Raw genomic sequence first — 22777 nt, forward strand, 5'->3', positions numbered from 1 at the left:
CAAAAAATACTTTGCTCCAATTGAACTTTTCTCAGTTTGTTTCTGCTTACTTTAATTTATTTTTGTACTGTGATGGAAAATAAAATGCACTGATTGTTCATGACGCACAAATGAGTGGTGTCTTCAATATACAAGTCTATAGTCCATATACTGTATAGTTAAAAAGTAGCAGGGGTTATGAACTGACTAATCTGTGAAATAAAATCCATTAAATAATCATTTGAAGATTAAACATGGCATATATCTCATATCCAGAAGGGATTCCAGCTAGTTACAAAAGATTGAGACATAAAGAATCAAATCTGGTTGAATCATTGCATTATCTATGACCATTCAATCTGTCTCAATTTGATTTAAATTGGCCATGGGGTAAATCAAAGGCAATATAATCAAAGAGTATGAAATATAGCACAACTGCCGGCTCTTAGTTTGACCTAATTTATACCAACATGTCATGTGCAACCAGAGGGAAAAATAACTCGAGACCACCTTTAGTCCACACACAGAGAAGTGTACAAAGCTCTCCCTCGTCCTCCATTTGGCAAATTTGACCATAATTATGTCCTCCTGATTCTTACTTACAAGCAAAAACTAAAGCAGGAAGTGCCAGTGACTCACTCAATATGGAAGTGATCAGATGCACAGATGCTAAGCTACAGGACTGTTTTGCTAGCACAGACTGGAATATTTTCCGAAATTCATCCGATGGCATTGAAGAGTATACCACATCAGTCACCGGCTTCATCAATGACATCTTCACAACAGTGACCATACGTACTGTACATATCCCAACCAGAAGCCATGGATTACAGGCAACATTCGCACTGAGCTAAAAGCTAGAGCTGCCGCTTTCAAGGAGAGGGACACTAATCCGGACACGTATAAGAAATCCCGCTATACCCTCCAACAAACCATCAAACAGGCAAAGTTTAAATACAGGACTAAGATTGAGTCCTAATACACCGTCGCTGACGCTCGTTGGATATGGCAGGGCTTGCAAACTATTACGGATTTCAAAGAGAAGCCCAGCCGCGAGCTGCCCTATGACACAAGCCTACCAGACGAGCTAAAATATTTCTATGCACGCTTCGAGGCAAGCAACACTGAAGCATGCATGAGAGCACAAGCTGTTCCAGACAACTGTGTGATCACGCTCTCCGTAGCCGATGTGAGTAAGACCTTTAAACAGATAAAGCTCAGCATTCAACACCATAGTGCCCTCAAAGCTCATCACTAAACTAAGGACCCTGGGACTAAACACCTCCCTCTGCAACTGGTTCTGGACTCCCTGACGGGTCAGTCCCAGGTGGTAAGGGTAGGCAGCAACACATCTGCCACGCTCTTCCTTAACACAAGGGATCCTTAGGGGTGCGTGCTTAGTCCCCTCCTGTACTCCCTGTTCACCCACGACTGTGTGGCCAAGCAAGACTCCAACACCATTATTAAGTTTGCCGACGACACAACGTTGGTAGACCTGATCACCGACAACGATGAAACAGCCTATAGGGAGGAGATCAGAGACCTGGCAGTGTAGTGCCAGGACAACAACCTCTATCTCAACATGAGGAAGACAAAGGAGCTGAATGGCTCCATTCAGATCGACAGGGCTGTAGTGGAGTGGGTCAAGAGTTTCAAGTTCCTTGGTGTCCACATCACCAACAAACTATCATAGTCCAAACACACCAACACAGTCGTGAAGAGGGCACGGCAACACCTATTCCCTCTCAGGAGACTGAAAATATTTGGCAATCGGTCCCCAGATCCTCAAAAAGTTCTACAGCTTCACCATCGAGAGCATCCTGCCTGACTGGTTGCATCACCGCCTGGTATGGCAACTGCTCGGCATCTGACCACAAGGCGCTACAGAGGGTAGTACGTATGGCCCAGTACATCACTGAGGCCAAGCTTCCTGCCATCCAGGACATCCATACCAGGCGGTGTCAGAGGAAGGCCCTAAACATTTTCAAAGACTCCAGCCACCCAATTTCTAGACTGTTCAATCTGCTATCGCACAGCAAGTGGTACCAGAGCACCAAGTCTAGCTCCTTAACAGCGTCTATCTTCCAAGCCATAAGACTGCCGAACAGTTCATCAAATGACTATTTGAATTTACCCTACTTATTATCTATGCATAGTCACGTTAACCCTAATGTACAGATGACCTCGACTAACCCGTACCCCCACACATTGACTCGGTACCCGTTCCCCCTGTATATAGCCTCATTATTGTTATTTTACTGTGTAACTTTTTTGAACTTCAGTTTATTTAGCAAATATTTTCTTACTCGGCATTGTTGGTTAAAGGCTTGTAAGTAAGCATTTCACGGTAAGGACTGTTGTATTTGGCACATGTGGCAAATTTGATTTGATTTAGTGATCGTCCATCGGAAGGCTGATGATGTGTCTGTTGAGGACAGGGAGAGGGAAGTGGTGATGCTGTCGACCTGACCTGTGACCTGCCTGCAGAGGCTTTGGCTGTCGCGACGTCATCTAGGGAAACAGCTGCTAGGTTAGCAGGCGCTTTAGCGTGGTTTTGCTCCCCCAAAAAATCACACAGACAACACAACAGCTGGAAAAAGGAAAAAAAACATCACAGACTAGCCTATATACCAGCAGACCTTGATGAACCATGTCTTTTCCTGGTTGAAGAGAGATAAAAGGGGTGTCATCATCACATCTCCCCATTCACAAATTTGCACACACACACACACACACACACACACACACACACACACACACACACACACACACACACACACACACACACACACACACACACACACACACACACACACACACACACACACACACACACACACACACACACACACACACGCACACACGCACGCACAAGACTAGGTGAGTAATATAAAATGCTGTATGCCAACAAAAGATGAAGTAATTGAGCAAACTTGAGCAAATACATTTATTAATCAAATGATTGATCAAATAACTATCATTGTGGCTCTTGCATATAACATAAAACAGTGACGTTCCCTTCAGATTTGGTCCAAACACTATTTCTTTCATCATCAATATTGATATATTACATAAATATGCAAAATATAAAATTAGGCACGTACATTTTCTGATCAAACTATCTATATATTCATCTAGATATTTGGTGTATTGAATACATTGAAGGAAATGAGAAGACACAACAATGTTACCAATATTCCCCAGTTTAACATTTTTGGATATCTGTTTTTGCAGTACAATTTAAACCATTTTAACCATGAAAAGTTGGGAATACGGGACACATTGTAATCAAAAGGGTTACCAACAGAACAAACCCAATGAAATAGCATAGACTGGGATCCCTTTCTGAAGGAACGTTAGTGATATCCGGCTAGGAAAAAAAAAAAAAAATTGAAGGGATTGTAGGTAAAGCTTTGGATCAGACAAGTCAAACCCAACACAAACCAATGAGGGACAAGGATGCAGCAGACACAACACCTTCTAGAGTCACAGATCACAAACTGTAAGGTACAGCTGATAGAACATTTGAGTGTAAGAGACTCAACCCAAAAAACCTGGAAAACGTGATGGAAAAAGTCATCTATTTTCACTTTGATGACCTTTTCCCATTTGCACTGGTTGTACGGTAGAGGACTCAGGATGTGAATAGTCCCCTATTGCTGCACCCCAAAGAGTGTCAGTGAACCATTAGAATCCTTTACTCAACTGAAGAACCACGTGTTGTTTCCGTCTTATTTATGTAGTAGTGGGGAAATTGGGCATCTCATCTAGCTCAGTGTCTTCATTGATGCACTTTCCCTCTCTCTTTCTCTTTCGTCTCCTCCTTCCTTTCCCTCTCTCCTCAGGGCATGGGGGGGTCAGAGTAAACTCCTCCTCGGCTCTGCAGTGGCACAGTCTACCCACCCGGGCATAGTGCCAAGACGTGATGGAGTGAGGGGAAAGAGAGAGAGCGATAGAGAATAAGAGGGGAGGAGAGGAGGCAGCCAGGCTGGGCTTTTGTTCTCAGACAAAAGTATCCTTCCCTACAAGACAGGCATGTCGGCAGACAGGAGATAGAGAAACCTATTTCGGTGGGATGTGACGCACAGTCACAGACAGAGCATTGTAATGAGTAGTGGAATAGAGAAGCCCTGTCGAAAAACATATTGTATAACTGGAGGATTTGGGGGGATAGCTATAGTTGGCCTTCTCATAATAACCAAGTCTTACAGGCAGCCCTGAGGACTAGCCACATATTAAAAACCTGCAGTTAGAGATACTACTGTGACGTCCCTGATAATAGCCACAACACAATACATAGCCTACAACTTTCCCCCCAATACAGGGACATTTTCTGGTCTGAAGTGGCTTATTAACCAACAGAACAAGGTCATCATAGCTGCAAGGTAAAGGAATATTTGATCAGTTGAGAGGGACGCTAACTAACTAATTACAATACCGATTTTTACGGACGATATTCAAAGCAATTAGCGCTCGGCAGCAATTCTGAAAGTGATTGGAGAAAACTTTTTTCACTCTGAAAAGAATGCCAAGTGACAGAGCGATATCTGCAGCAGTGCTTTGACACTGAAACTAGAACTACTGGAAGTAGGCCAAGGATCTTGGGAAATGGCGGTGTTCATAATATCCCTCCACTGCCACCTCAGTCTAAGTCAATACCCACTGGGCATTGCGAGGGTACAGCGAGGGTACAGCGAGGGTACAGTGTCGACATACTTTCTCTCGTCTATGGAAAACGTACAGCATCTGGCTGTGTCGTCTATGGAAAACGTACAGCATCTGGCTGTGTCGTCTATGGAAAACGTACAGCATCTGGCTGTGTCGTCTATGGAAAACGTACAGCATCTGGCTGTGTCGTCTATGGAAAACGTACAGCATCTGGCTGTGTCGTCTATGGAAAACGTACAGCATCTGGCTGTGGTCATATAGCATAGACGTGCTGAAATGTTGACATAATGGATTAAGTAATTTACGATGCATCAATAAATCATTATCTAGAACTATTGTCATGAAATGTACACAATCTGGCGGGGGCAAGTTCCAATTGGAATAGACATTTTGCGTAATACTATAAGCATGTAGAGTACTATTAATGTACATACTGTACACAGAGAGAACAGATAACAGGTTTTAAATTGAGATTTCAATGCTCCCCTCAGAGCACGTCGTGACGTTCGGGTTCAAGATATGCTCAACACATCCCACTCCACACCCTGTGACTAACCGGCTAAACACTTCTCATCTGTGCCTCTGACACGGGTTCTGTCCCTGAAATACACGGGACAACATTCTCTCCCGTTCTTGTTTCCAATGTGTACATGTAGGACTGTCTGTGAGTCTCTAGTCCAAAACAAAAGGGTGGTGTTAAAAAAAACGTTCCATCAAATCTCCACTTTAGATCAAAATAAATAACGAAATCTGATTCTAATCCAAATAAACCAAAGCTAGCGTAATATAAAACGAATAATGCCCCAACTAAACATATGAACTTGATATTGAAAAGTGAGGTGGGAAAAAAAATCTACTCTTTGATGAATTATTGTTGTGCATGTGTGAGAGTCTGTCAAAGAAATGTTGTTTTTTTTGCACGTGTTAAACATCTTACATGTCCTATTGAAATTTTTTGTTGTTGCGTAAAATAAATACCCATTCAAAAAAGGTACACATTTGGCATGTCTGTCATTCTGAGAGCTCAAATCGTCCCATGCATCATTTCCAAACTATCTAGTTCACAAATCAGCTCTATACCTAACATATATATGGTTCCTGTAGTCTTCATTTGACACTTGTCATCGTCACAGACCGAGTGGCCCCCGAGGGGCCCTTTTAGTTTCCAGGAACTGCCAGAATGTAACCGGAGCGGCTCTTAGTGAAGTCTGGCTGTGATTGGTTGATTTTGGGCTCCACAATGATGGTGCACTTCCTGCCGTTCATACTGCACTGGATGGGACTGGCGATATTCACTTGCAGCTTCCGCTTCTCACTGCAGAGAGAGGGAGAGAGAGAGAGAGAGAGAGAGAGAGAGAGAGAAGAGAGAGAGAAAGAGAGACTTGTTAAGCATGTGTTGAACATGCATAGCTTACAGCTGTTACATCCATATCAACAGAGAGAGAGAGAGTATGGTGTATGATGTTTGGTGTGTGTTTCTCGTTCAAAAGGCTAAAGGCCTTTTTACACCAAAAACACTGACATGGTTCACTACAATTGAATGTGCATCCTTCACCATTGTCAATATTCCTCGTCATAATATGGACATGACAGCGAATTGGATGCCAACGGGCATAGATATAGACTATAGAGCAAGGCTCTCCATACCTGTTCCCGGAGAGCTACCATCCTGTCGGTTTTCGCACCAACCCTAATCTAGTGCACCTGATTGTAATAATTAGCGGGTTGACCAGCTGAATCAGGTTAGTTACAACTGGGGTTGGAGCAAAAACCTGCAGGAGGGTAGCTCTAAAGGGAACAGGGATGGAGAGGCCTGCTATAGACCATGTTAGACTGGTCATGTAGATTGACAATAGCGAGCCCACGCTAGGCTAACCTATACCCCAGGAATGATCCCTGTGCCTGTACTGTAGGTACGGCTCACCAGCCGATTGGATTTTAGCGCTTGCCATCTAGTGAAGGGGTTTCTGGCTGAATGGCCATCTTGCACTATTCCCTCTTTGAGAGGATCAATGAGGCAAATCAAAGATTTGTTGAGGGGGGAAAAAGCATTTGTGAGGGAGTCAGGGTGTCTGGGCAAAGAGACGGAGTGTTTTAAAGTGTGTGTTTAAGAGCTGTAACTAGTGCTACAGTGAACGACAGCACCTGGGAAGAGAGGGAGAGAAATGCTTGTCTACGTAATCCAACTCTCATCCTGACACCATTCCACCATAACGACGGTCGCTCGCATCGTTTGTCAACAAAACATAATTCATGATAATACACTTGGTGACTCGTGGAAACGGCCGGAGCCAAAACATCCACTCAACCAGCGGCGCTAAGTCTACAGAAATTAATCAGCGCGACCTTGACACCCATTAGTTACGCAACAATGCCTAACAAACAAAAATAAATCACCACAAACTACCCATGTCAGACTTCTGCATTTTACATACAGCACTGTAGCCTAGCAATGAGGGCTGCATCTGTCATGGCCGCCCATGCCAGGGCCAGCCAATAGGACAACAGCTCTGATGAATGCCCGGGCCTGTCTCTGGTGCTTTCACCACCTCTCTTTCTCTCTGTCCGTCCGTCTCAGTCCGTCCGTCTGTCTCTGTCTCTGTCCATCCGTCCGTCCGTCTCTGTCCGTCCGTCTCTGTCCGTCCGTCTCTGTCCGTCCGTCTCTGTCCGTCCGTCTCTGTCCGTCCGTCTCTGTCCGTCCGTCTCTGTCTGTCCGTCTCTGTCCGTCTCTGTCCGTCCGTCTCTGTCCATCCGTCCGTCCGTCTCTGTCCGTCCGTCCGTCCGTCTCTGTCCGTCCATCTCTGTCCGTCTGTTTTTTCACAATTACTGACATGTAACCCTAGTAAAGAATTCCCTGTCTTAGGTCAGTTAGGATCACCACTTTATTTTAAGAATGTGAAATGTCACAATAATAGTAGAGAGAATGATTTATTTCAGCTTCACAACCACAGTGGGTCAGAAGTTTACATACACTCAATTAGTATTTGGTAGCATTGCCTTCAAATTGTTTAACTTGGGTCAAACGTTTCGGTTAGCCTTCCACAAGCTTCCCACAATAAGTTGGGTGAATTTTGGCCCATTCCTCCTGACAGAGCTGGTGTAACTGAGTCAGGTTTGTAGGCCTCCTTGCTCGCACACGCTTTATCAGTTCTGCCCACAAATGTTCTATAGGATTGTGGTAAGGGATATGTGGTGGCCATTCCAATACCTTGAATTTGTTGTCATTAAGCCATTTTGCCACAACTTTGGAAGTATGCTTGGGGTCATTGCCCATTTGGAAGACCCATTTGCGACCAAGCCTTAACTTCCTGAGTGATGTCTTGAGATGTTGCTTCAATATACCCACGTAATCTTCCATCCTCATGAAGCCATCTATTTTGTGAAGTGCACCAGTCCCTCCTGCAGCAAAGCACCCCCACAACATGATGCTGCCACCCCAGTGCTTCACGGTTGGGATGGTGTTCTTCGGCTTGCAAGCCTCCCTCTTTTCCCTCCAAACATAACGATGGTCAGCATGGCCAAACAGTTCTATTTTTGTTTTATCAGACCAGAGGACATTTCTCCAAAAAGTACGATCTTTGTCCCCATGTACAGTTGCAAACCGTAATCTGTCTTTTTTATGGCGGTTTTGGAGCAGTAGCTTCTTCCTTGCTGAGCAGCATTTCAGGTTATGCCGATATAGGACCCAGTTTACTGTGGATATAGAAACTTTTGTACCCGTTTCCTCCAGCATCTTCACAAGGTCTTTTGCTGTTGTTCTGGGATTGATTTGCGTGGTCCCATGGTGTTTATACTTGCACACTATTGTTTGTACAGATGAACGTGGTACATTCGGGTGTTTGGAAATTGCTCCCAAGGATGAACCAGACTTGTGGAGGTCTACAATTTTTTTCAGAGGTCTTGGCTGATTTCTTTTGATTTTACCATGATGTCAAGCAAAGAAGCACTGAGTTTGACGGTAGGCCTTGAAATACATCCACAGGTACACCTCCAATTGACTCAACTTATGTCAATTAGCCTATCAGAAGCTTCTAAAGCCATAACATAATTTTATGAAATTCCTCAAGATGTTTAAAGGCACAGTCAACTTAGCAACTTGGTTGAAATCGGAAGTTTACATACACTTAGGTTGGAGTCATTAAAACTTGTTTTTCAACCACTCCACAAATTCCTTGTCAAGAAACTATAGTTTTGGCAAGTTGGTTAGGACATCTACTTTGTGCATGACAAGTAATTTTTCCAACAATTGTTTACAGACAGATAATTTCACTTAGAATTCACTGTATCACAATTCCAGTGGGTCAGAAGTTTACATACACTAATTTGACTGTGCCTTTAAACAGCTTGGAAAATTGCAGAAAATTATGTCATAGCTTTAGAAGCTTCTGAAGCTTCTATTTGGTTTGGTCAGGGTGTGATTTGGGGTGGGCATTCAATGTTTTGTGATCTACGATTTTGTATTTCTATGTTTTGGCTGGGTATGGTCCTCAATCAGGGACAGCTGTCTATCATTGTCTCTGATTGGGAACCATACTTAGGTAGCCCTTTTTTCCTCCTTTCTTTGTGGGATGTTGACTTTGTTTAGGGCACATAGGCTTTGAGCTTCACGGTTTGTTTTTGGTAGTGTTTATTGTTTTGTTTGGCGTCATTTAGATTAATAAAATAAAATGTACGCGCACCACGCTGCACCTTGGTCCTCTTCGGAGAGGAGGACAGCTACCTTCCATCCTCCTCTGGCTACATTGACTTCAATACAAAACCTAGGAGGCACAGTAATTAAGACAACTTCCAGAGGACTTCCTCCAACCTATCAGAGCTCTTGTAACATGAACTGACATGTTGTCCACCCAAACAAAGGATCAGAGAATTAATCTAGTACTTAAATCATAAGCTACAGCTAGCTAGCACTGCAGCGCATAAAATGTGGTAGTTGACTCAAAGAGACAGAAAGAAAATAGTTGAACAGTTTCAAATTAATTTATTCAAAAACAAAAGAGAAGCAGCGTAAAGAGAGAGATAGCTATATTTCATTTTTTTTTTCACTTTAATGTACTTCGCTAGTTAATGCAGCTAGCTAATTTAGCCTACTCAAATACCCGGCTCATACCGAGAGGAATGCTATTTATGTTGGATAGCCTTAGCCAGCTAGCTAACGCTGGAACTCTTCCAAATCAAGGTAAGCTGTCTGTTGTATTAATCTATTGCAATCGGGGCCCGCTGGTGTAAGTGCTAAACTGCTTGCTGTACACTGTACTGCGTGATTTGCCTAATAGAAACATTCGTTTTCAACTGTTGGACTAATGATGACACCCTAAATCAGCTAGATGCAGGCAAGAGTGTGCAAGGCAGTATTGAATGTGCCACTGTTTTGATTCTCCAATTTGTCTTTTGAAATGTGCACCGTTATAAACCTTCATTGATAGGCTTGGTTGTAGAAACCTCATGATGGGTATAGGGAAAATTTGAGTATCATGTAATAGCCTAAACCTATGGATTTTACATTGAGCTGGGTGAATGGGATATGAATGAGAGTCATCCAATATGCTGTAATAGAAATAAAGCCATGCTCATAAAAAAAATAAACATCCTCCCTAATCTTAAACAGCACCGACCGCCACTGACACACACAGACGTTGCATAGAATATGTGTATTGGGACATCTTTATATGTGGTTAATACTAAGAAACGCTTAAGAAATCATTTTATCCATTGTAAAATCCCTGTGATTCTGGTAGACGAAAATGCTACGAAAGCAAATCAGTCGACTGTTGACGTCACATCAATCCAATACTAAGTGACCAGTCTTAGTCGAGTTATCTCCCCAGGGGGTCACTCAGACACCACTGCCTCCTACTAGAAAAAAACATGATTTCCTACTCGCTTCCCCAGTAACTGTCTCTTCTCTGACTTATGAATCCTCTACCTCAGCCTCTCTGAGGATAAAGTGGAAGAACAGGAAGAGAAGTAGGGAATCTTCTTAGAGGTTGGGGACCGACAGGGCAACCTATCTGCATCCACGCAACACTGCTGACTCATCCTTTTAGGAGTGTTTTTGTCTCGGAGCCAAGCTCTCCTGTCTCCTGCAAAATATATGAGAACTTCCCATACTTAAGAGATACAGGTAAAGTCACTCAGAAAAGCCACTGTGGCTTGCAGAAGACTCTGGGCTCAGGATTAGGTTAAATACTGAGCAAAAATCTAAACGCAACATGCAACAATATTTATGATTTTACTGAGTTATAGTTCATATAAGGAAATCAGTCAATTGAAATGAATTAATTAGGCACTAATCTATGGCGTTCACATGACTGGGCAGGGGTGCAGCCATGGTTGGGCCTGCGAGGGCATAGGCCCATCCACTTGGGAGACTGGTCCACCCACTGGGGAGCCTGGCCCAGCCAATCAGAATTAGTTTTTCCCCACAAAAGGGCTTTAGGTGTCCAGGTGGCTGGTCTCAGACGATCCCGCAGGTGAAGAAGCCGGATGTGGAGGTCCTGGGCTGGCGTGGTTACACGTGGTCTGCGGGTTGTGAGGCTGGTTTGACGTACTGTCAAATTCTCTAAAACGACGTTGGAGACGGCTTTATGGTAGAGAAAAGAACATTCAATTCTCTGCGAACAGCTCTGGTGGACATTCCTGCGGTCAGCATGCCAATTGCACGCTCCCTCAACTTGAGACATCTGTGGCATTGTGTTGTGTGACAAAACTGCACATTTTATAGTGGCCTTTTATTGTCCCCAGCACAATGTGCACCTGTGTAATGACCATGCTGTTTAATCAGCTTCTTGATATGCCACACCTGTCAGGTGGATGGATTATCTTGGCAAAGGAGAAATGCTCACTAACAGGGATGTAAACAGATTTGTACACACAATTTGAACGTTTTAGAGAAATAAGCTTTTTGTGCGTATGGAACATTTCTAGGATCTTTCATTTCAGCTCATGAAACATGGGACAAACACTTCACATGTTGTATTTATATTTTTGTTCAGCGTAAAATAATTGATATGTGTAGGTTATATTTAGACCATTTAAAATCTTCTCTGAGAGACTTTAAAGTCCCTTTCAATGGGCTATGCTGGGATATACCTATCAAGCTAACTAACAACAGAGGACTTGTTATAGTGTGACGCAAATATGAGCAGATTACTGCAAATCTGGACAGTGCATGTGAATAGACTGTCTGTGGCAGAGACAAAGACAGACCAGATGCTCAACAAGAGTGCAGGTTCTATGCCAAGAACAGCACACCTGCCCCGAGGGAGGGGCTCCATAGGGTGCTGTTGATGTGGATCGGAGATGGAGAGAAACCCCCACTGTTCGCCTGTCAGATCGAATTTCCCTGCTTTCCTTAACAGCAGTTCTAAAATAAAACCTGCCCGCCTCCTCTGATCAATACTGAGATTGTGTGTGTGTGTGTGTGTGTGTGTGTGTGTGTGTGTGTGTGTGTGTGTGTGTGTGTGTGTGTGTGTGTGTGTGTGTGTGTGTGTGTGTCTTTACTGACATTTTCAACCTCTCCCTGACCGAGTCTGTAATACCTACATGTTTCAAGCAGACCACCATAGTCGCTGTGCCCAAGGAAGCGAAGGTAACCTCCCTAAATGAATACCGCCCCGTGGCACTCACGTCTGTAGCCATGAAGTGCTTTAACCTGTTACTCCTACCCCCCACTTTTTCGAACATTCTGTTAAAAATCGCGCAACATTTCAGCGCCCTGCTGCTCATGCCAGGAATATAGTATATGCATATGATTAGTATGTGTGGATAGAAAACACTCAGACGTTTATAAAACGGGTTAAATCACAGCTGTGACTATAACAGAACGTGCGTTTCATCGAAAAGCGCATGAAAATCTGATCACTGAAAATTGGAAAATATATCAATGCGCCACTTGCATGAATTGTCTATGGGAAAGCAAATTACCTGGAGCCGAGATTGCAATTCCTACAGCTTCTACACGATGTCAACAGTCTTGTCATTTGCCTAGGCTTTGTTTCTTGGTCAAACGAAGAAGAGACAGCCGATTTCTTCAGGTCTCGGACCGGATATTTTGGTTGAGATTTACCTGGACATTATTTCCAGACGTACCCCTATAGAATATACATCGACTCGTGATCAATTTGATCGCTTATTAACGTTTACTAATACCTAAAGTTGCATTACAAAAGTATTTCGAAGTGTTTTGTGAAAGTTTATCATCGACTTTTTTAATTAAAAAAAAATGACGTTACGTTATAAGACGCAATTTTTTTCAGTTTATCACACAGTCTTCATAGATAGATATCTAGGCTATATATGGACCGATTTAATCGAAAAAAAGACCCAATAGTGATTATGGGACATCTAGGAGTGCCAACAAAGAAGATGGTCAAAGGTAATGAATGTTTTATATTTTATTTGTGCGGTTTGTGTAGCGCCGACTATGCTAATTATTTTGTTTACGTCCCCTGCGGGTCTTTTGGGGTGTTACATGCTATCAGATAATAGCTTCTCATGCTTTCGCCGAAAAGCATTTTAAAAATCTGACTTGTTGCCTGGATTCACAACGAGTGTAGCTTTAATTCAGTACCCTGCATGTGTATTTTAATGAACGTTTGAGTTTTAACTAGTACTATTAGCATTTAGCGTAGCGCATTTGCATTTCCAGATGTCTAGATGGGACGCCTGCGTGTCAGGTAGGAGCAAGAGGTTAAAAGGCTGGTCATGGCTCACTCACATCAACAGCATCCTCCCGGATACCCTAGACCCACTTCAATTCGCATACCGCCCCAACAGATCCACAGATGACACAATGTTTATTGCACTCCACACCGCCCTTTCTCACCTGGACAAAAGAAACACCTATGTGAGAATGCAGTTCATCGACTACAGCTCAGTGTTCAACACCATAGTGCCCACCAAGTTCATCACTAAGCTAAGGACTCTGGGACTAAACACCTCCCTCTGACACTGGATCCTGGACTTCCTGACAGGCCGCCCCAGGTGGTAAGAGTAGGCAACAATACATCTGCCATGCTGACCCTCAACACTGGGGCCCCTCAGGGGTGTGTACTTAGTCCCCTTCTGTATTCCCTGTTCACCCACGACTGCGTGGCAAAACACGACACCAACACCGTCAAGTTTGCTGACGACACAACAGTGGTTGTCGATCACCGACAACAATGAGACGGCCTATAGGGAGGAGGTCAGAGAACTGGCAGTGTGGTGCCAGGACAATAACCTCTCCCTCAATGTCAGCGAGACAAAGGAAGTGATCGTGGACAACAGTAAAAGGCGGGCCGAACAGGCCCTCATTAACATCAACGGGGCTGTAGTGGAGAGGGTCGAGAGTTTTAAGTTCCTTGGTGTCAACATTACCAACGAACTATCATGATCCAAACACACCATGACAATCGTGAAGAGGGCACGACAAAACCTTTTCCCAATCAGGAGACTGAAAAGATTTGGCATGGGCCCCCACAAGGTTCTACAGCTGCACCATCGAGAGCATCCTGTCCGGTTGTATCACCGCCTGGTATGGCAACTGCTCGGCATCTGACCGTAAGACGCTATTGATGGTAGTTCTTGAACTGCACTGTTGGTTAAGGGCTTGTAAGGAAGCATTTCACGGTAAAGTCTACACTTGTTGTATTCAGCATTTCACGGTAAAGTCTACACTTGTTGTATTCAGCATTTCACGGTAAAGTCTACACTTGTTGTATTCAGCATTTCACGGTAAATTCTACACTTGTTGTATTCAGCATTTCACGGTAAAATCTACACTTGTTGTATTCAGCATTTCACGGTAAAGTCTACACTTGTTGTATTCAGCATTTCACGGTAAAGTCTACACTTGTTGTATTCGGCGCATGTGGCAAAGAAAGTTTGATTTGATTTGGGGACAGTATGCTCATGTGTTTCTGCTTATTACTATTGTCTGTGGGGGAGCGGCTGGGGGTAGGAGAGTGTCGAGACGAACCAATGGCCCACATGTATCCGATAGATAGCCAACTCCTCTCACAAATTCAACACCCAAGCCAAGCGGCCAACCCCCAATCCAGTATTCCACAACACGAGCAAACATAATCCAGCCCGAGGAGGAGGTATAAGGAAGGAGGGGGGGGAAGAGAAGGAATAGAAATGGTGGATAAAAGGGTCTCTACAGCCGTCATTTCCACCTCAACCATCCACCCTCTCCCTCCCAATGGATCTGCATCCACTCTCTCACACGTCTCCCATGTTCCCCGCCAGCTCCAACCTAGACATCCCACTGGAGACAGAAGGGAAAAGTAAACACACCTCTTTCAGGTCGCTAATGGTTCTAGCCAGGCGGCACAGCGGGTTTAGAATTGTCCTTCAGTCGCGTCACAACAGAGACAGTGATTCATAGTTCAAGGCAGTTCCGCTGGCATCGGCGGCACTACAGGTCAGAGAGAGGTGGTTAGTGAGATGATGTTGGAGTGCTTTCAACTCCATTGTTCACTTTACAGTTGAAGGTATGAATATAGAGTCTCGGTGACTCAACTGAATTTACAACAAGGTCGCCATTAGCCAATGCTTCCGCTGTCTCGCCAAATCACAACTCCTCTCAGACATGTCTCTTCCAGCCTCTTCTGCCCCAGAACATCCAATGTGATATTAAACCACAGAGAAATCAACAACAGGAAGCAACAACAAAACTGCTCAAATGCAGGAACTCCGACCCTTCAAAATAGCCCGACAACCATTACAATATTTAGTAAGCTGTGAGAGTGCAGATATCTTCCTCTCCTCCTCTGTGTCTCTTTCTCCACCATTTCTTTCATGAAAAGAAGAGCTATATACTCTAAAATGGTGGACGACTAAGTAGGTCATTTAAAAATGTCTTAGCAGCAAAAAGTCTATTGATCAATGAGCCCTGAACGTAGAGAGGAGGAGAAGAGGAAGAGCACAACCAATCTGGAGGAAAGAGAAAGAAAGAGGGAGGAAATGGAGACACGAGAGAGACAAGCACACAATAACACACAATAGCACGCACACACACACGCGCACACACACACACACACACACACACACACACACACACACACACACACACACACACACACACACACACACACACACACACACACACACACACACACACACACACACACACACACACACACACACACACACACACACACACACACACACACACAGAGAGAGAAAGCAGCCTAGCACTGCCAAGGAGTGTTGATCAAAGCCACTGTAGCCTAGGTCAGCTAAGTGCCTAATGTACAGTAGCAGTGGAGGGAGGGGTCAAAAGGCCTTAACTATAGAGATCCTATAATGTAACTCCACACTCTTAATCATGTGAGGCGGCAGGTAGCCGAGTGGTTAGAGCATTGGGCCAGTAACCGAAAGTTTGCTTAGATAGAATCCCCGAGCTGACAAGGTAAAAATCTGTCGTTCTGCCCCTGAACAAGGCAGTTAGCCCACTGTTCCTAGGCTGTCATTGTGAATAAGAATTTGTTCTTAACTGACCTGCCAAGTTAAATAAAAAATATATAGTAGAGGTTCAGCTGGTCCTGAAGGACACGTGTGTTGTACCGCCGTTCGCTACAACCTTCGCTGACAATAAGGTTTTATTTGATGTTCTTCAGAGTACATGATATGAAATATGAATGCATTATAAGAGCACAATAATTGAACGGGAGGGACGACCAATACTAAAAATCCACTTCCAACAGGACTTAACCAACAGTTGGATTGGATCCACGGATCGTCTCATCATGCCTACTGATGGGACTGATAACGTCAGTGTGAACCGAACACGTTTAGCTGCGACAGTGGAGACAGCGGAGACAGGTTTAACGCACGGCAAAGTGAGACCAGCTCTACTCCCATAAGGGTAGAGACACTACTATTATCAGGGGCGGTACAGAGTATTCATCAGTCCTCAGTCCTCTGCTGTCATCGGTGGTGACGTCCTCTCTTTATTGTTTATGTTCATTTAACTAGGAAAGTCAGTTCACAGCAAATTCTTATTTACAATTGACGGCCTACCCCGGCCAAACCCGGACGACGCTGGGCTAATTGTGCGCCGCCCTATGGGACTCCCAATAACGGCTTGTGATACAGCCTGGAATCGAACCAGGGTCTGTAGTGACGCCTCTAGCACTGAGATGCAGTGCCTTAGACCACTACGCCACACGGGAACCCCCGATGGACAAAGCAAGGGGCCACTTCCCCCTGAGGGACCGTTGATAGTAGTACACACTCTACACGGACAGCTGAGTCTTCACACTGATGGAGCCACAATGGCTTCACAACAGGAGTCTCCGTCCATCTTAAACAATCACGCCTGGCTCTTCAAATTCTCCAGTTTCTCTTCTCTCCGTTCGGTTCAATAGGCCTCGCATGACACTGGTCAATGAACCAGAATCCCTCGTGTCTCCCTCTCGTCTTCTGAAGCACCCAGTATAATCACATGGGTGGCTGAACCACTGAAGGACCATCAGGGAAATCAATATATCGATGAGGATGAGTCAAGCGCAGGGAAAGAAAAGCAAGAAGAGTGTCTTCAATGGGTTTCTTCATTACAGATGGAGCGACCGCTCCCTTTTAAAAGAGACTCGGCTCTCACTTTGTCACCCCAGCCAAAATCAATAGATCAACGAAGACGCCATTCCTTCCAGCTTATCGATGCTTCATGGGTCCGAGTGACATGGGGGAAGGGGACGAGGTTGCGTTTGGAACCGGGATAATAGAGTTGACAGGCCCAAGCTGGAGGTGACAGGGGGAAAAGACGAATGGGGAGAAGTGAGGGATGAGAAGGATGAGAATGATCAGGAAAAAGAGTGGAGGGTAAAGGTCAAGCGGGGGCTACATCTCGGTATACTGTACAAGGATCGAGAGGCTTGCAGCAAGATGGTAGAGTACGTGGGTGTCTCTGTGTGAGCGTAGGTGGAAAGGTAGGAAGGGAGGCCAGGGACCTTTCACCCCAGTCAGGGAAGGGGATGTCTGGGGCCACAACACCACTCTATGAGCATGGTAGAGGCCTGTTGACCTGCACCTCACTGCGTCTTTCACTGGTTGGTTGGTTGGCGGGCAGGCAGGCAGACAGCACTGCAGTGGTGCAGGGACCCACGCAGAGGGAAACTAGGTCAGATCCCATCTCTCTCAGACACACACACACTCAGTCTACACCCCTCCCCTTCAATCACTCCACCAACCAAGTGAACCCCCAGGCTGATATTAAATATAAAACAGAGCAGGACTCTCTACTGTCCAGCAAAAACAGTGTGTGTGTGGTGGCTGTAGCCACATGTAAGTGTGTTATGATGACACACACACACACACACACACACACACACACACACACACACACACACACACACACACACACACACACACACACACACACACACACACACACACACACACACACACACACACACACACACACACACACACACACACACACACACACACACATCCATTTATGCAGGAGGTAGCAAAAACACCATTTTACCATATGCTTTTGTAAGGCAAATGAGTGTTTATACGGATGTCTATCATTGGTGCTCTGCACAGTTTTACATGATAGGAATACTATCCAATCCATCACCTGGATAATGTATAAGGATGGAGACAGATCCATTCATGGCTAAAAAAAAATACTCTCCCTCCCTCTAGCCCCCTGTTTCTCCCTCTCCCCCTCTCTTTGTCCTTCCTACAGCTTCTGTTTACCTGTCTGACACTGTTTTTCTGCCTCTCCATCCTTTTCCTCTCTTCTTCTCTGTCACTCCCTCCACCCCCCCCTCCCTCTCTCCCTCTCTCCCTCTCCAGAGGAGATGAGTTAGTTCTCAGCCAGCAGGGTTATTATTGGACTAAATACCAGACAAACATGGATCGGCTGGTCGCTATGGCAACTGCATCTGCAACACCGCACAGGGAGGGAGGGAGGTAGGAAGAGTAGGAGGGATGGAGGAAAAAAGGGGAGGAATGCTGACAAACAGAGGGGGGGGGCAGAGAGGGAGGGGGGAAGTGGGAGGGAGTGAAGGAGGGATAAAGGAGAGGGAGTGGAGGGGAGCATGACTTCCTTAAGTCTGAAATGCTCCACTCAGCATAAAGGGTGACCTTGATGGCGTAGGGAGACAAAATCACCAGTTAGCAGCATGCCGCCTCTGTCTGTCTTAGTGTCTTTAAGCGTGATGATGATGATGATGATGATGCCATTTCAAATTACACAGGAAAGTGCAGCACGACACATTTGTTCACGCCAAGCAGCACTTCTTCAAGGTTTGAATATTCATCACGCTTCCGTTGTACTGACACTGCAATAACACAAACTTAACGGATCGTCTTTCTCCGGAAAGGAAAACAGATGCCTACTTTCTCTGCCCGGGGAGGAGAGCAGAGAGGATTCGCCAGAGCAATCAGCGGGCCTCAGACTTCGGCTACCTGGCTGACAACAAGCAACAGATCTGTCACAGTCTCTTATATCTCCTTCTCTCGCTCTCCTATGGCTCATCTTCTCTCTCATGAGTCAGCAGTATGAAGCCCATAGCCTCTGTATTGATCTGATGTAGCCTTTTGGTTATGTTCTGACCTGGGGCTGAACTGAGGGCTTGAATTGATCATGTAACTACGCTGCCCTGTCAAATCTGGGCCAACCTCAATCTGTGACACACATAACAAGGGAATGACGAGGAAGAGAGAGAGGGGGGGAGAACAAAATAAGAGAGCTTGAATGAAAGGAAACAACAAAATGGTAGAAGGACTAAGCAAACAGTTACTTCCAATAACTGGTGTCACAAAGACATGAACAGTATTACAGCGCAGAAGTGTCTCATATCTTTAGTCTGTCGGGCGCCCTCTCTCCCTGTCTTTCCCTAGTGCTATTACGCAAGTGATGCTTTCCTTCTTATTACCGGGTTAGGCTGGGCCCAGAATAACACCATTCATCTCCACAGTGGAGAACACAGGAAATAATTCCTGGAGAGAGAGAGAGAGAGAGAGAGAGAGAGAGAGAGAGAGAGAGAGAGAGAGAGAGAGAGAGAGAGAGAGAGAGAGAGAGAGAGAGAGAGAAGAGAGGGCGAGAAGAGCGCGAGAGAGAGCGAGCGAGAGTGGAGGAAGAGACGGCGACAAGAGACACACACTCATCCATCGTTTGCCTTCACAAGGATCTCTCCCTCCACCCCCCGTGTCAATACTTTCTGGACTTTCAGTAGTCACTGAAACAGCAAGACAACAGCAAGACAACCTACACACAGAACGCTCTTTTCTCAGAACCCAGTAGTTCAAATACAACGGCGAAACAAAGCTACATCTAGGACCGAGACCATCGCAACAGAGTCATCTCTGTCAGGGACTCACACATGTCACAGTGGAACGTTCTCATTGGATCGGGTTCCACTGGAGCACAATGTATAGTTTAGAAACCATAACAAAGGGAAGAGTCATCTCTGTCAGGGACTTACACATCTCACAGTGGAACGTTCTCATTGGATCGGGTTCCACTGGAGCACAATGTATAGTTTAGAAACCATAACAAAGGGAAGAGTCACTATATGGAAAAGTAGGGAAGTAGGTCTGAGTCCGAATCAGACGGACATAGAGTAGAAAGACATAGCTAGACGTTTGAATTTGGACGTGAAGACAGAGCTTGTGCATTGCTGGTATTTCACAGAGTTAGCTTCTTTATAATTCCTGAGAAAAATGAATAATTAACAAGGAGGCTATTTGTAGGACAGGTGTGAACTGGTGATCGGGTAAGCTGAATGTAATGCACATGTAATGTACACTGACTATACCAAACATTAGGAACGCCTTAATATTGAGTTGCATCCCCCCTTTTACCCTCAGAACAGACTCAATTCGTGGGGACATGGACTCTACAAGGTGTTGAAAGCGTTCCACAGGGATGCTGGCCCATGTTGACTTCAATGCTTCCCACAGTTGTGTCATTTTGGCTGGATGAACTTTGGATGGTGGACCATTCTTGACACACACGGGAAACTGTTGAGTGAGAAAAACCCAGCAGCGTTGCAGTTCTTGACACAAATCGGTGCACCTGGCATCTACTATCATACCCCGTTCAAAGGCACTCAAATATTTTGTCTTACCCATTCACCCTCTGAATGACACACATACACAATCCATGTCTCAAATTGTCTCAAGGCTTACAAATCTATCCTTAACCTGCCTCCTCCCCTGATTGAAGTGGATTTAACAGGTGACATCTATAACGGATCATAGCTTTCACCTGGATTCACCTGGTCAGTCTATGTCATGGAATGAGCAGGTGTTCTTAATATTTTGGACACCCAGTGTGTATCAGGGTCATATACAGTCGACTGTAATGTACTGCATGTAGGGTGGATGATGTATAAGTAGTGGTCAATCCTCCTCCTGGAAAGCTGCCGATGTGCCCTTGAGCAAGGCAATTAACCCGTAATTGCTGTAAGTCGCTCTGGATAGGAGCGTCTGCTGAATGACTCAAACGCAAATATAAAAACGTACTGGGTATGCATGCAGGCTTTTGATCCAGCCCTGCAGTAACACACCTGATTCTACTAATGAGTTGTGTGTTAAGTGTTGTGGTGTGTTGTGCTACAGTGGGGTGTATGTCAATAGAACATAGGTCTGGGCTAAATATAGGAGAGAGAGAGCAGAGCAGAGCAGCTCATCACCTTAAATATTTAATCTCTCCTCTTCTGAGTTGGAGGGAGAGGGGTAGGGAGGGAAGGAGGAGAGGGAGGGATGGGGGAAAGGGAGGGGCAGGAGAGATGGAGGGGGGTATGAGAATGACAGAGTGAGAGAGAGGAAGAGAAACAGATGGAGGAAGAGAAACAGAGAGAGAGAGAGAGAGAGAGAGAGAGAGAGAGAGAGGGAAGAGAAACAGACGGAGAGAGAGCAAGAGAGAAAGGAAGAGAGAGCGAGAGCGAGAGAGGGACAAGAAACAGAGGGAGAGAGAGGATGAGAGAGCGAGAGAGGGAAGAGAAACAGATGGAGGAAGAGAAACTGAGAGAGAGAGACAGAGAGAGGGAAGAAAAACAGAGGGAGAGAGAGCAAGAGAGACAGGAAGGAGAGAGAGAGAGAGCGAGAGAGGAAAGAGAAACAGAGGGAGAGAGAGCAAGAGAGAGGGGAAGAGAGAGCGAGAGAGGGAAGAGAAACAGAGGGAGAGAGAGCAAGAGAGACAGGAAGAGAGAGCGAGAGAGAGAAGAGAAACAGAGGGAGAGAGAGCAAGAGAGAGGGGAAGAGAGAGCGAGAGAGGGAAGAGAAACAGAGGGAGAGAGAGCAAGAGAGAGGGGAAGAGGGAGCGAGAGAGGGAAGAGAAATAGAGGGAGAGAGAGGGAGAGAGGGAAGAGAAACAAAGAGAGGAAGAGAAACAGAGAGAGAGAGAGAGAGAGAGAGAGAGAGAGAGAGAGAGAGAGAGAGAGAAACAAAGAGAGAGAGAGAGAGAGGAGAAACAAAGAGAGAGGGGGAAGAGAGAGAGAGAGAGAGAGAGAGAGAGAGAGAGAGAGAGAGAGAGAGAGAGAGAGAGAAAGACAGAGGGAGAGGGAGAGGGAGAGGAAAGATAAACAGAGAGAGAGAGAGGGAGAGAGGGAAGAGAAACAGAAAGAGAGGAAGATAAACAGAGAGAGAGAGAGAGAGAGAGAGAGAGAGAGAGAGAGAGAGAGGAAGAGAAACAGGGAGAGAGGAAGATAAACAGAGAGAGAGAGAGAGAGAGAGAGAGAGAGAGAGAGAGAGAGAGAGAGAGAGAGAGAGAGAGAGAGAGAGAGACGGAGGTACAAAGAAGAGGAATGAAAATAGGGGAATGACAAAAAGGAAATAGAGATGAGAAAAGAAAAGAGCGAGGGAGGAAGTGAGAGCATAGGAATATAATCCGTTTTCATGCAGAAGCGGCTGGACTATTTGTGAGTTTCCAGACAACTGTTGTGCGTCACAGCCGATAAGAGGGTTATGTTCTTATTCACATGTGGAGCAGAATTCGCCGCGTCTGTTTTACTCTCAACAGATTTGGCCCCGATAAATTCTGAGAGGGCGCCTATCTACTCGTAAAATATGACAGCTTTGACATTTCTTGAACAAACCCGTCAAGTTGCGAACTCAATCTGAAAAGTAGCCTTTTGCGCCCCCCCCACCCCCCACCCCTCCCCTCCAGTGAAATAATCCCCCATAT

General features: G+C 45.2%; 1 protein-coding gene across 1 annotated transcript in view; it reads right to left on the reverse strand.

The window, feature by feature from the left end:
* Positions 1–2907: 2907 nt before the first annotated feature.
* Positions 2908–22777, reverse strand: part of LOC124048254 (unconventional myosin-Id-like) — a 134322-nt gene continuing 114452 nt past the window's right edge. The window contains exon 23 of the mRNA XM_046368855.1: positions 2908–5962. Within this exon, the coding sequence (XP_046224811.1) occupies positions 5806–5962 (157 nt within the window). The 3' untranslated portion in view covers positions 2908–5805. The remainder of the gene's footprint in view (positions 5963–22777) is intronic.

This window comes from Oncorhynchus gorbuscha, linkage group LG11, assembly GCF_021184085.1.
Source record: "Oncorhynchus gorbuscha isolate QuinsamMale2020 ecotype Even-year linkage group LG11, OgorEven_v1.0, whole genome shotgun sequence".
Classification (NCBI taxonomy): Eukaryota; Metazoa; Chordata; class Actinopteri; order Salmoniformes; family Salmonidae; genus Oncorhynchus; species Oncorhynchus gorbuscha.